General features: G+C 39.2%; 1 protein-coding gene across 3 annotated transcripts; it reads right to left on the bottom strand.

Moving 5' to 3' along the window:
• Window positions 1-1,182: 1,182 nt before the first annotated feature.
• LOC146565584 (histone acetyltransferase KAT5-like) lies at window positions 1,183-13,550 on the bottom strand. 3 transcript variants are annotated; one of them, XM_085288821.1, is made up of 15 exons: window positions 13,488-13,550; window positions 13,341-13,407; window positions 12,623-12,691; window positions 12,184-12,374; window positions 11,574-11,648; window positions 10,945-11,103; window positions 10,778-10,852; window positions 7,463-7,525; window positions 6,934-7,182; window positions 6,722-6,811; window positions 6,483-6,623; window positions 6,269-6,362; window positions 6,020-6,179; window positions 5,846-5,927; window positions 1,183-2,690 (listed from the first exon to the last, which is right to left on the bottom strand). In XM_085288821.1, the coding sequence occupies exons 1-15, from the start codon at window positions 13,515-13,517 to the stop codon at window positions 2,556-2,558; spliced, it is 1,680 nt and encodes a 559-aa protein (XP_085144947.1). In that variant the 5' UTR covers window positions 13,518-13,550; the 3' UTR covers window positions 1,183-2,555. The 3 variants fall into 3 exon arrangements, with proteins under 3 accessions (XP_085144947.1, XP_085144948.1, XP_085144949.1); XM_085288822.1 differs by having other exon boundaries at window positions 11,580-11,648; XM_085288823.1 differs by lacking the exon at window positions 11,574-11,648.
• Between the last annotated feature and the right edge of the window lie 1,592 nt (window positions 13,551-15,142).

Genomic DNA, 15,142 nt, shown 5'->3' with positions numbered 1-15,142 from the left:
GGGAAAGTGTGCGTTAGCAACATGCACCGTGCAGTCTAATAAAAACAAACAACATACAATTATCTAACATGCTAGAGTGCTGCTCTTCATGCAGGTTGTTACCAAATTTCTTCCAGTTGTTGTCTAACTCAGTTCCTCCGCCGCTCAAACACAATTACAGAGGTCAGGTTGTAATTACAGCTCCGCTCGACCGTCCTGTGGTTTCAACTTCAAATGTCGCACAGGTGATGGGTTCACAATACTGCCGCCTGGTGATCAAGCTTTATACTGAAACTCCGTGAAAATATTCTAAACCGTTTTTAATGTCTAATATGTTTACATTAAAAAAGAATTGATAAATTGACTGTAGTGAACATGATGTGTGCAGCTGTTATGTATAAAATCTAAAATGACCTGTTTTGCATCCGTTTTCCTCATTGCACCTACACTGTAATCAGCCGTCTTCTTTGTTTGGTCACATAAAACATGCTTATGTTATATTTGTTACCATTTCTGTTGCCCTCTTGGCCAGATCTCCATTGAAAAAGACATTTTATGAATGAGTATATAAAAGTCACTTTGTCAAAAACTGACTGCAGCTTCGATCTTGTGACAGGAATGTTCATTCTGGCCCAAAGACTGGATTCCATTCATGAGAAATATTTTTTGACATATTATAGGTCAACAAGTCCTTTATAACAGTTTCAATTCCTGCATTTTTTTTTTTTTTTTTGGCACATACTTGAAATCACTTTTTGGCACCGGCTACAAATCGGGCTTGTATATGGCTCACGGACCACCTGCACCCCTTTTGATGACAGAGCCAACCTGTTAAAACAACTGCATAACTTTACTGCGGAAAACTGGACTAATTAATAACAATTACGGCAATTTCTTCACCCTCTGTAAAGCATCTATTGGGCTGTATGGCACCTTTTGACAACCGGATCTCAAAGCTGGATAGTTTGTTTCACATTCCTGGTGCAGTAATAATTTCTTGCCAAACTGCATATTCTGACATGAACTGCATTCATTTTACATAAAAATGTATGTAATTTAATTTTACATACAAACTAACTCAATTTTGAACACCCTCTTTATGCACTGTGTCCACTGGGAATTTGTTACATTCATTTACACGGCTTAACCTGTCCACACAGATGAAAGTGGCTCTCAGACCAGAATAAACACAATAAAGACGCGTTGTTTTTAATCAATTCAGCCAGCTTTTCTTTTCTTTTTATATCAAACGTTCAAACGCTCTGAAGTGTTCCACATAAAGATATACTAAATCATTTCAACATCCTTTTCTGACATGTAAACATAAAACACAAAACTGAAGGTAAGATATCACTTTTAGGTCTTTTTTTTTTTTTAAACATTGTGCAGCTTGTTAGATAACATTGAGTAAAAAAGAAAGACGACTGTACATGAAATTTACATTCCTTAAAGTTCAACATGGCTTCTGTCATCAGTATGTACAGACACGGCAAATATACGTTTAAATCAAGAGGGGGTTGATATGCTTGAGTGATGAAAAAAAAGAAAAAGAAATATTGGCCTGAATGATCACAAACCAAGAACATATATAACTGCACAAACGTGTAACATAACTGATGCCTAGTTCTGAGTTTTATGTAATAAATAATGCAAAAGTATTGGGCTGTTCACATTTATAAATGAGCCTAGTAAAGTGACACTAAAAACAGCCTGATGCATTATAATTATTATTAGCTAAGAAACATTAATATTCAGGCACTCGAAGAAAAACTTACCCCCCCCCCAAAAAAGTCTTAATGTACAATTTCCCTCTTTAAACTCTCAAAATAAACATCTGCCTTAGTCACAGGGAGAGTATAAAAGTATCCACAGTCTGATTTTAGTTCCTAATAACAACTATTCAATCTTTTATACCCAGGAAGAGGTTTTAGAGGTCCTGAAGCCTTGGAAAAAAAAAAAAAAAAACCTTTGAAAAACCTTCAAAGTAGAAAAAAGTAAATTTTGGAGTGTTGTTCAGGCATTAGTTTTGTTTCTTAATTATGACTCTAGTGAACTTTGTTGGAATACGAATGATCCTAATGACAACATTTTTACATGGCAGATGAGAGGGTGTGGCCACAGTGGTAGTCAAGGGAACAGCAACAACAACAAGAAGAGCAAATAAATGTACTTGAGTTTTACAAAATGTGGACTAACAGATGAAGCAGTTCTATAGGATCTAAAATCACGTGTATAAAAACAACCTTTCAGTGGTTTGTGCGTTTGTCATTTTACACTGATAGACAGTCACCTTTTTGTCATTTTTAATGCACTGTTTTGATCATAAACAGGATCTTTTACACAGTAGAAGGTGTGTTGTGTTTTTGGCGGTGTTACTGTTAACCAGTCTCTCCCTCTGCCCAGGTTTGACGGCCTTTTAGATTCACGATATAGAATGAACGTTTAACAAAACAATTCATGTTCACTGTTTATCGAAGAGAAGTCTTGATGAGAAAGCCGAGGGGAAACCTTGATCTGATCCACCGTTCGCGTCGGGTGTCTGCTGCCCTGGTTCTGGCGTCATTCAGCAACCAACTCTACCACTTCCCCCTTTTGCTCCAGTCCTTTGGAGTGAAGTGAAGGCATTTAGGATCTATGCGCAGGTGCCGCTTCTGCATGGCTCTCTCGTGTCCCTCCACAATGTCCTCTGACAGAGTCAGAATGTACTGACCCTGCATTCAAGAAACCAAAGTCAGTACACATCATTTTATCTGCTCATTTGAAAAGATGCTGATGCTCCACTGCTTTCAACTTCTTCAACTCACAAAACAGAGCCTTAAATATTTAAGGTGCGGCTGCAGTGTCGTAGCAACACCTCCCGCTCTGGGAGTGTTACTGCTTTTCCTCACAAAGCCATTAAATTAGGGCTTTTGCACTTTGAAAGCCACAAAAGGAGTATTAAAAAACAAAAAAACTGCTACAATGAGGCAAACCCACGAGTAATGATTACTGCTGCGAGAGACTGGCATGTGGTATACTAAAGCTGAGCTGAGACAAAGTCACCACCTGGATTTAAAATCATTGTTTACAAAACAACAGCGTTTTTTACACTGTAATGACCAATAGAAAGTCCAGGCTTTAACCCTATGGAGAATCTTTGGAATGTGCAGTCTTTTTGTGCTGTTTGTCTGTGAAGGTTCTCAGTCATCCAGGTCATCATAGTCAAAGGAGCTTGCAAAGAAAAGCGTCTGGACTTCTTTAAGTTACTTGAAGACGTTTCACCTCTCATCCGAGAAGCTTCTTCAGTTCTGAGGTCAAATGGTGGAGAGTCCCAGATATAAACCTAGTGGGAGTTTCCCCCCACAGAGGGACAAAAGGACCCCCTGATGGTCCTCTAATCGCCTGAGCCAAGGTGTGAAACTGGGTGTGGGTCCCAATCAGCCAGAGTTTCGGGTGAGTTCATTGTGAAACCTGGCCCCACCTTATCATGCGAATTCCTGAGGTCAGATGGCCCAGGATGTGAGTGGGCGTTAAGGCGTCTGGGGAGGGAACTCAAAACTGGATTATAAATGGCAGAGAGTTGGTGTCGTAAACCACCGCCTCTGTTCAAAGATGGTCGCTCACGAATGGTCTCACATTCAGGGCCTAGGTAACGCTAGAATGTTTTTATTGCCAGATCATACATGAATCGGCAGTATTGTTCAATCTCACTGGTAGTCGCTTCAGTCGCTTCATGGGAAGTTGAGAAAAATCATCTGTGGTCCCGCCCACTTCCCCATGATCAGTGTTGATTTAGCCCATATATGCGTGAAGTCACAGCTCGCCGTTTAGTTTCTACTATTTCTTTTTTTTTTTTTTTATCTTCAAAGCTCGCCGAACGAACATTCAACCTCTTTCATTTGGTTAAGGAGAAAAAAAAGACTTCTAAGTGACGAATCACCAAGCTGAACGGGTGCTAGAATTCTGCTTACAGGGCTCGCAAAATTTCAAAATCCCAGGTAGCCCTTTGGGCAGGGACTCTTCAGTTTTTAGCAGCCCAAAATAAATTTAAGTAGCCTGAATAACAAAGAGAGCAATTTTTTGATTGATGTTTTGTTTCCGTTACAATATTATACATTAATGTATAATATTGTAAAGGAAACAAAACATTAATCAAAAAGTTGTTGAAAAACAAATTACAACATTGTATAAAAATTACAATCATCAACTCAAATACTTGGTTCTACTTGAACAGAAATTTCTATGAACTTGTAAGAACTGTGTAGGACATGAATCAGTCTGTGTCAGATCCTGAATTTGAAATTTCCACTGAAGTCACAGGTAAGAGACAAGTGGAACCAAGATCTAGGCCATTTGCTTTTTGAAGTTTGCAAAGACTGCTAAATTTTGCCAGTGGTAGTTCACTCTTTGCAACATAGTACGCTGTTCTAAACTGATTTCTCAGGTTTATTTTTAGTATGTTATTTGCAATTGGTGTTTGTTCTGGGAAAGATATTGCAGACTGAGCAACAATGCATTTCTTGCATTTCTCATGGGTTCTAATGGGGGCTTTTCTTAAAATGACTGGTCCCAGTAACAAAGGCGCTTGTCGACTCAGAAATCGAGAGAAAACCAACAACACACCCGGCAGAACATTATGTTATTTACACGGGTGCACATAAGTGGTCCGCATGTGCGCATTCGCTGTCAAAATAAAAGACGCGCACCAGATAAGAAGTTGCAACGCGCGTTTGCGTCCATATAAAAAGCACTGTTTTTGTCCGCTAGAGTGGGATTTTCACGGCACATTCCGCACCACATCTCTGTGCGTTCATCATTTGTTTGAAGCCAGCTCACCTCCTGCAACCACTTTCCCGAGAATACGGAAAAGTGGTTGCAGGAGGTCCGAACCACAAAAGACTCCTGACATTTCTTTGGAGGTGGAGGAACACCAAAGTAATTGCTTAAAGGAGCTTGATTCTTCGACATCTTTAAGAGTTCTAAACAAATGTCTGTCCTCCTCCAGAAAATCTTATGTATGCAAACACGCGTTGCAACTTCTTATCTTGTGCGCGTTTTTTATTTTGACAGCGAATGCGCACCTGCGGACCACTTATGTGCAGCCCTGGTTATTTAGCTCGTCATATTGCAGCCACAGAAATTCTTTTGTCCATGAAACCATAAAGCTGCACTTTCTTTTTGCCTTATAGTCTGATTTGTCATAACTTTTCCGTTTTGTGGTAAGCTTTTCTTTGGCTGTCACTTCTTCACCCTGACCTGTCTTATTTGGCTCAGCAGAACTAAAATATATATCCTGCTGCTTTTACACACGCACTCACATAACACTCAGCGATTCTCTGCGCGATCAACCTCTCACATGTTTAAGCTGCGGGAGATTTCACTTGTCATGTTTGCATAGTAAGCTAACGATTGATAAGACGATGTCAGAGGAATTGGTGCGCAAATTATCATCACTCACCAATCAGTGCTGTCGCTCTCTATACACAGTTCACGCGATTGCAAAGTGAAAGCAAAAAACAAGCGCAAATTCAAACGCGATTTCAATATGTCACATATTGACAGTGGCTCACCGATGCCAATGACATAATTACCCAGCTACATTTCCGAAAGAATGCAAAAGCATTGACATATATTTTTCCTTCCTACGATAAGCCGATGGGCAGGGCGGAGATAGATTTTGGTAGCCCGACTGGAAAAAATCGCTAGCCTCGCTAGCGATTTTGCGAGCCCTGGCTTACCTCTAGAAAAAACATTTCCCATCTGTGTGTTATTCAAATTAAAAATTCAAGGCTTCAGAGTTTGGGTCTTTAGCATTTCAAATCTAATTAAACGTGTATTTTCAAGAAAAGTGTAAACAGTTAATTTACAGTTGGTGCTCATCTCTCACCTTGTAATAGTTGATTAGGTTGAGGTACTGAAGTGTTGAAATAACATCTTCTTTCTTTACACTTGTGATCTCACTGATCTCACTGCAAGTACAAAGACGACACATTTCAGCTCCAAACATGCATCTATAAACATTTTTTTTATAGCTCATATAAGATCCAGAATATTTGCTTACTTGATGGTAATCTGTGGTCTTTCACCATTGTCTGGTTTAAGGTCCATAAGGATTTCCAAGATGGTCTGGGACCAGTAAGAGCGATAGGACAAGAGACCGAGATCAGAAAGCGGCTTTTCGGGAGTTCCCGTCTTCCCTTCTACTTTGGACAGCTCATAACCTGGCAGACACAAACAGATGTTTACAAGAGGTGACATGAAGACAGAAATGTTCATAACTTAAAAAACTGGCTGATGATACGACACTTACTGAACTCAATGAGCAGTTTGCCGTAACCTCTTCGCTGGTAAGGAGGCAAGGTGAGGATGCAGGCAACGTTGTAATCTTCAGTTGATTCCTTTTCCTGCACAAAGGGAAGAAAAATAATGATAAGCTTTGGAAACTCCTGCTTACATAGAGGCATATTTCCTGTTATGAGTGCACTATCACAGTGTGGAAAAAATTCTCTGCCTTATCTGTGCACCTTAGAGAAGTAGCCCACTATATGGAAGCCTTTGGAGTCGTACTCTGTCATTACGTAGAAGAGGAAAGGGTCTGTGTCGTAATACAACGTCTTGTGGTCGAGGAAACACTTTGCGAGTAAACACAGGTTCTGGGAATAGTTCTGGAAAAATATAAAAACATGTATTAACCACAAATAAACAACAATAAATATCTGGTGAATAAAAAAGAAAGAAAGAAAAGAAGCATCACACCACTAACTTTGTTTTTCCTGCCGTCGATCTCAAAGAATGAGATGGTGCCTTTGCGGTAGATCTCATTGCCTGGAGGATGCCTTAGATTACATTTGGTCTGAAAAAAGAAAGAAATAAAAAATAAACCTAACAACACAAGCAATGTCAAACAATCTTAGAAGCACAGATTTCAGGTGTAAGCTGTTAACATAACCAAGGTTTAGAGAACAAAAGTCTTACCAAATGCCTCTGAAGACACTTGAGGCTTTTGAGGTACTTGAGACAGAATTCACAGAGGTAGAGGATGGGCAGCGAGGTGAGTTCCTGTGGGTATGGAGAGAAGTACCAAGGCTTCAGTCTGTGCCGTCCCAGCTCTATACACTCAATGTTCTTCATCCGGGTGACGATGTCGTCATGGCTGCGATCGGACACTAAACTGCCTGTCATGCGGGGTGCAGAGGGAATGCCATCTGAGCTGTCCTGGGAATCCTGGTGGTACAAAATGTGAAGATTACACAGATGACACACTTATGCAGCAGTTATTCTCAAGTGCTTCAAATGTGTTTGAACAAAAAGCTGATTGATCACAGATTTCTTTAACAACAACAAAAAAAAGGTAATATGATTAATCAGAGTACATGTTTAGTCCAGAAAGACTAAACTTGGGTCTGAGGTAAGCAGCACCTCTGATTTATTGGACCCACTAAGGCACAGTTGAATTTGGAAAGCAACACACAATCAACGGGCAATAATAGGAAATTAAACAGACCTCTGGTGGTGGTAGAAAGACACTGGCACTTTGAGGCTTGTTATACTGCAAAACCTTTATCATCTAGCAGAAAAAGACACAAAAACACAGGCTTTAATGTGTAAAATCCAGGTTGGCTGCATGAGGAGCCCGTCAGCTTTGACTGGTGATCATAATCACAGAGACAGACATGTTAGACAGTGAATGAAGAGTGGGGTAAAGAACAAACACAAACATTCATCTCATGTGGATTTGACAGATTTGTTAATGTTTATGAAGAACCTAATGGCCACTGTCATCACCGCTGATGTGAGAGCGCTGCAGGTTGGCATAAAACATGAGAGTACAGCAGCGTACATGTAGCTTGATGGAGAAAACAGAACATCCCGGGTTACACTAAACCCTCAAAAGCAGCAAACGCTGAAAATGTTTTGTCAAACAACGTTTTTGAGACACAAAATTACAATTACAGGCTCCTGGTAAAATGTGGTGTCAGGATTCTTGGTCAGATTCATTTAAATAGGATAGTTTTGTTTTTTTAAAGAGCCACACATCAACTCAAACATAGACCCACACAGGAGAATCAATGAAATGCTCATTGAATATTTTAAAAAGCTGCAGAATTTAGCCAGAGCTGATGCTGAAAAATAAAAATATATGAAAGCACAACATACAGTCCTCAATACTTGCCAGCATATAATATGTTATTGTGCCCATTAGCTAGAATGAAATGTATGACAAAGTAATCAAACAACCTAAATATAAATAAATAAAGAGCAAGTTCTTTTTCAGGAGGATTGTTAAGCCAACAAGCCATAACTAAATAGCTGCAAATAGGGCTGGGCCATATTATACCGTTCACGGTAATACCGGTATAATGTTAGGCAACGATAGGAAAATGAAATATCGCGATAGAATATGAGTAAAACGCGCATGCGCAGTGCCTTTGTTTTCATACGCACATGGCCGATTGTTGAGTGAAACAGATGAACCAGAATTGGTTTGTAAAAATGGTGCAACTTCCGTGATGTGGAACTGGTTTGGTGTTTGTCCGTCAGATACACAACAAAGCACATTTTTTTGCAGAACATGCAAGCGGCCGTTGTTATTGTCGTATTTGTCGGACTAAAATGCTCTTAAATCTGGGAGTAATCTGGGTCCTAAACTCCATATCCTTCAGGTCAAACAACACTGCAGCATCACTTAGAGTTAAAAACTGTCTAAATTCTTTCATCTTTAATAAAACGATCAGCATTGCTGCTTTACCAGGTGTAACTATAAAGTTTAACTTCCAGGCATCCATGAAAACAAAAGTTATTATATTTAACGGAGTTAGAAGTTAGCAGGAAGCTAGCGGAAGTTAGCTCGCTAGTTTCGCTAGTTACCTAAGCATGATATAGCATGTTCTGACTAAGAGATTTCTGAAAAAATTCAAACGTACAGCTCTGCTATCACTTCCAACATAAATGAAGACAGGAAACTAAACAGCAGTGACGTTTGTAGGGTTACTGAAGTTGGGCTAGCTGGTATATAATGATGTGCTACGTGATCGCTAGCGACACAGCTATGTTAGCATAACATAAACAGTGAAGCTGGAGGACGAACACTAACACTTTTCCACTTATAAAAGTTAACGTGAAGGTTCTTCATGGTTAGAGACAAATGCAATCGCGTGGCAGGATGCTGTAAACGGACCAAACTTCAGTCAGGAGAACAACTGAGATAATCCATCCACAATACGAGGTTAGTCATTAATATACTGAAACAACATGGGAATAGAGCAGCTGCCAGAGAATTCAACATTAATGAATCAATGGTACAGAAGTGGAGGAAGCAAGAAGAATGAGTTTAATAAAGTTTGATTTATCTGACTGCTTTGTTTCGCTTAATGTGCCTTATAATCCCGTGCACCTTATGGTCCGAAAAATGCGTACTGCACACTGCAGTTTAATGTTGCAAAGCACCTCTTTTTAACTTCAGTGTATATTATACATGGTTATGCTCAGTATATGTCAGCCCATTTCTACTGGAAATGCCTTTTGGTTAAACTTTCAGCAAGGAATTTGCATTTGCACTGTTACATTTTTATAAAGCTTTAATGTACATAAAAACCAGCTTCTTGTTTAAGTGAAAATAAATGGAAGGTTGTCTTTTTGCGCTAGTAATGTTGTGGAGTTGTATTTTGTCTCACATCAATTATATCGTCGGTTATATCGTTATCGCAAATTTTCAAATATATATCGTGATAAATATTTTTGGCCATATCGCCCTGCTCTAGCTGCAAATGTAATTCCCTGTTTTAAACACCACAATAAACACGAGCTAAGAACACATCAATACATAAAAACACACTAATGAATTGTTTTGTGGTGGTCAGAAGGGAAACAGTGGGTGAGAAATGAAAAGGGAAACACACACACACACACACACACACACACACACACACACACACACACAAAGGGTAAAGAAAGGGGGAAATTAAAGAATGACAAAGCAATCTTTGAAAAACCAAAACATTTTCATCATTATGATTGCACGTGGGGTTTATAAACAAATACATGACAGCAATAATTTATCACATTTGAATCCTATGCAGTGATGTTGACAATTTATATGGGTACAAAGTTTTTTGGGGGGATAGTGATTACTCTTTTCCTTATTTTCTGTCATATATGCACACCTTTACAGATGTGGATGGTCAGAATAAATTTGGCCAGAGTTCAAAAGGTCAACATATGTACAAGTAATTGCTGTAAGGCAAAAGCTCACACTCTGCTTCAGCCAGTTTTTCTACTCTTAAATCCACGTGATGAGAGCGGCATTCCTAAGGATATCCATGAATTAGTCATCATGGAGACCTCGTCCACCTGCTGCTCAAACATTTTTTTTGCATGGAGCAGCCAATCAAAAGAAAGCGGACTTAAACGGAGGAGAAACGAGGCTAATAATTCTCATTCCAGACAGAGGATGAACTCAGGGGCTGCACCAGGGCCTCATACAGGATAAGTAAGCATTATTTTGAACTGTGAATCATGAAAAGCTACTTTAAAAAAGTCCAAGAATTAAAATATGGTGCTGGAAATAAGCACAATAGGTCCCCATAATAAAACAAATATGTCCTATTACAACAGTATAGACCTTGTGCAAGAACCGTGCACCAGTCTGAATGAATGTCACCAGCTGCACCGGAGAATGCTCCAGTGAGCGGACTGTGACGCTTTGCAAAATGCATTCTAATACAACTCCACAAAACCCAACACAGACAGACTCTTAACAAATTCAAAAAATGAAGCGAATAACACGACCACAAACATGCAGTAAATCAAGGTAACGCACCTCGTCAGTTCCCCCACAATTAGCTTTTCTTTTCCTCCCAGGTGGAGCGGGGATGAGTCGTCGGGCGTTGCCATTCTGTTGTGAGTAGGACATTAAAAGATATTCATTAGCAAATAGGAGAAAGGAAAAAAAACAAAAGAGAGAGAATTTAAGAGGATTTTCTTTACCGTTGTGAGCTCATGGTCTTCACGGGACTTAAAGGTGGGCGTCTCTCTCACGGCAGGAAAAACAGCTGCCTGAGTGGCTTCAGCTGAACTTGGCAGGGAGGGCACAGGGATGACCGGGGGTACCTGAGGAGCCACGGGGGCAGGCTCTACTTTCCTCTTCTGCAGCAAACAAACAGTGTTAGAGATTCAGCTTTAAGATTGAATACAAACAAACCAAACAAAGGTGAATTTGATGGGATTTGTTTTTCATGTCAACGTGATCAGAGGCTTGATTAAAAGCCGGGGACTCCATTTGTATTCAATGAAGAGTGACATCTTGATATCAAGATGCTTTTTCAGACAGAACTAAGACTGTGCATCTTTAATAGCCACAGCAAATCAATTTATTTCTCCAAATCTCAGATAATTTGCAGGTTAACCAATGTAAATACACCCCATTAAACCTGGTATTAAATGTGATGGCAGCAGATGGGCTTCACTTCCTATTACAAATCTTCATTTGGATACACTCTATATTAAACGTTACTTTACCTTATAGCTCTACATTAACAGTGGGATCATCACACAAGAATCACATTGACACCAGGTTTAAAAAGGTCTCAGTAATTTGTGGAGTGGGTGAATTCTACTTGTACCGGCGTGGGGAGGGTTTTGCCTCTGGAAGGAGCTGTGGCAGTTTGTACGTTGAGATCTAGACTCTTCCTCTGAATTGAACGGAAAGGAAGAGAAGGAAGCGGGTTAACACTGGGATAATTCATGTTAACCCTCAGGTTAATACTGAGGAATTCAATTCACACAAAATCCGACTAAAGGTTTAATCATAAAACGAGAGTTTCACCGTTTGAGTGGCATGTGTTTGATAAAGAAGTATTAACACAGAAATGTAAGACTGAAAAAAGAGGATATTGATATTTCGTTAAAAACAGGGTCCTCTATAACATGATGCCCTTTTATTTATCTATATTTTTATTGTTATTATGGCTGCATTTCCTGTGGGTAGACTGTTACAAATCAGTGCTCAAGCAGCATAAAGCACACTGCAGCTTATTAAAGTGACCATGGAAAGCTTATACCATGCATCAATGGAAGTGAACAGCAACAAACATGAAATTTACCATCATGCAGGTTTTTCTATAAAATGAATAAAAACCACACAACACAGAAATTAAGACTGACATCATTTCTTAATACTGTGAGAATTATAATTACATTGCTTTAAATGACACGTGGACTCCTTACCACTTCTCTCTCTCTCTCTCTCTCTCTCTCTCGCTCTCTTTCTCTCTCTCTTTCTCTGTCTCTCTCCGGAGAACTAGGACGGGAACCTGAAAGACCGTTCTTGGTTGGTGTTTTAGCATCTTTCTTGGGGAACTGAAGCTTCTTCATGTCCAGCCTTTCTGTTGTGACCCACTCATCCAGACGTTTGTTGACTTAAACACACAGACAAAGAGAGACAGAGTGGTGATTTGATGTGTGAAGATCTTTAGCTCATAACATGACAGGAAAAGGGGGGGGGGGGGGGGGGGGTTACTAAATAAATGCAAATCTGCTTTGCAATCTTTGATAATAACTTAATAAACAAACCTTAAAAGGTGTAATTAACCTTGGTGTATGTTTACTAAACTGGGGCTGTGAAATCTTGAGAAAAACCAAGACGACTGACACAAAATATACTCACAGTCAATGTAGTGAACATAGTAGAGCTTTCTACTAGAAACTTCCTTCACACTCAGGATTTCAGCCAGTGCTGTACAAAGCAGAGACAATCGTTGTGATGCTTTTCTATGAAACACTGTAGCTTTAACACACTTAACATTAAATACACAGGCATGTGATAAAAGTTACTGTTTACATTCCAATGCTAAAAATAAACCAAAGGTGAACAAAATCTACTTTAATGTGAGATTTTAAATGTCCTATAATGTAATTATTTATGCTGAGGTATCAGGATTATAAAGTCTAAGTGCAATGCCCAATTAAATTTGGTTTAAATACCATTTGTGCTTTAATTTTTTTGTTGTTGTTGTTGTTAAAAAGGAATGTGTTAAAAAAGATTACTATGGACCAAACTGAGTGCCAAGAGAGTAAGAGAGAAAACCTGATAAATTCGCTCTCAAATTTGTAAACATCACTGATGCCACCTGCATTTAGTACTTTTTTTCTATAAAATGTGAAACTAAGTAAAATTAAGAACTGGCAATTTAATTTCCGAGGGAGTGGCAGCAGTTTTCTTAAGTCTTCCAATTGAATTCATACACACTTTACAGCAGCATGCACCATCCGTGGCCATGGTGTTTACAGCGCTTTAACTGGAGGCCGGGGCTTCTGGTAACAACAGCTGAGCTGAGCTCCTTAGCATTAGCTTAGCATATAAAAAAAAAACGGACAATACTTACGCCATTCGTCTTCGTGTTCTTGGTTTTTACGAAGAACCGGGAGGCGACAGCCCTCCACAATCTCGACCTGTAAATAACAACACATTTATTTATACTCTGAAACCGGTCAATGTGCCTATATTAACATTATATCTTTCTTAAGCCTACCGAAGATGAGTTGTCCGCCATTTTCGTCATCTGTGCGAGGAGGAGCGGGGTGTTGTGGGAAAATGCCGGTCCACAGCAAAGATGAAATATACGGCAAGATGAAACTTCCTAAAGGAGCCGCGGAAAACCAACCCGGAAGCTAAGCGAGGGGGTGTTTCTGAAACGATTCACTTGGCATAAAAGTGTGAAAACGAAAGGTAAAATACATTTTTTTTAAACTTTATTTTTTGTTAAGTAACTGAAACCAATGGAGGATTGTTTCCACCTCTAAAAAAAACTAGTCAAAGCTAGTCAAAAGTTTATTTATCTCAAAATTTCGACTTAATAACGGGAAGTCCCCCCCTCAGTTTTGAGTTATTTTCTCAGAAGTTTGTGAGTCAAAGTTTTGAGACGATAACCTATAATTTGGACTAATGGACTGCTATTTATTTATTTATTAGTGGAAAAAGAAAGCTACTATAGGATCATAACATCTACCAAAAAGCTAACCAAAAAAAAGCTAACCAAAAGTTTTTGTCAATTTGGTTACATTTGTCAACATAACTGGCATTAACCAGTATGTCTACTGATAAGGGGCTATCATTATGACTGAAAGCCACATGTCTGTATCAGAACATTGTACTGAGCTTAAATAATCACACAGGTACTAATTAAAAGATTAAAACAGTAGCAATGACACTGTGGAAACTAACTGAAACTAAACTGAGCTGAAAACAATAACGTGTTCAACTACCTTGAATTATTTCATTTAATTGTTATTTTTACTTAGTTTATTCAATTGCTTTTTGCACTGTTTTAAATTCATTAACCAGGTATGATTTGATTATATAGCATTACTTTGTTTGAGAAGAAGTGACCCCTTTGTTTTGATTACTAATATCTTGTCCCTTTAATTAGATGTTTTACCATCATCATAAAGTAACCTTGCGTCACATGCTTAGTTATGGGGTCAGCTCTGTTGAGGTCCACATTAGCAACCTGAGAAGCATCTGTCCAGTGAAGTTATTGCAACCTCCACCATTCTTTTCTAATGAACCTCTTGAGCCACATTTGCATTTCACTGTCATTAAATGCTACAATTGACTGCATCCTTGATCAGGGCCTACAGATCTGCAGCTGGCTGTGTAAGAGTTTATTATGAGGTGTTTTTGAACATCATCTTCACTGTGTGGTGATAGGGAATACTCAGAGAGCCCTCCAAGCATTGAAACACCAGCTGCACTTTACAGAGCTGTAACAGCAGAGAGCCGTGTTATCATTCTCTGTCTTTATCTTTCAAGGCCGTGTAGTTCATTAAATAAAGCTTCAGTGGGAGTTGAAGAATATTAATGCTGTGCCTCTACCACTTTTATGTGTTTTATTTATATTTCAATGCAGGTAAGAGTTCATGGGATATCGGGCCTGCTGGGATCACCAAGCCTACCTAATGAGTTTCATCTCTGACCAGTTTATCCAACAGTGAAACACATTAGAATTTCACACTAGCAGTTACCTTCAATGACCCCATTATTCTGAGTACAATCGTGAAGTCTAACTTGCCTTGCTTTTTCAGTTTCCTAGATTTTAGGTGAGCAAAGTGGCAGGCAGGCAGCTCCTTTACTAGCTATAATGCTGCCTTATTGGCCAGCGAGCGTGCTGATTTGTCTCAAGGTGCT

Source organism: Mchenga conophoros, linkage group LG10 (genome assembly GCF_057382185.1).
Source record: "Mchenga conophoros isolate Kocher_MC1m ecotype Shallow Benthic linkage group LG10, M_conophoros_male_GT1.1, whole genome shotgun sequence".
Lineage (NCBI taxonomy): Eukaryota > Metazoa > Chordata > Actinopteri > Cichliformes > Cichlidae > Mchenga > Mchenga conophoros.
This window is presented reverse-complemented; position numbering and strand designations above follow the sequence as displayed.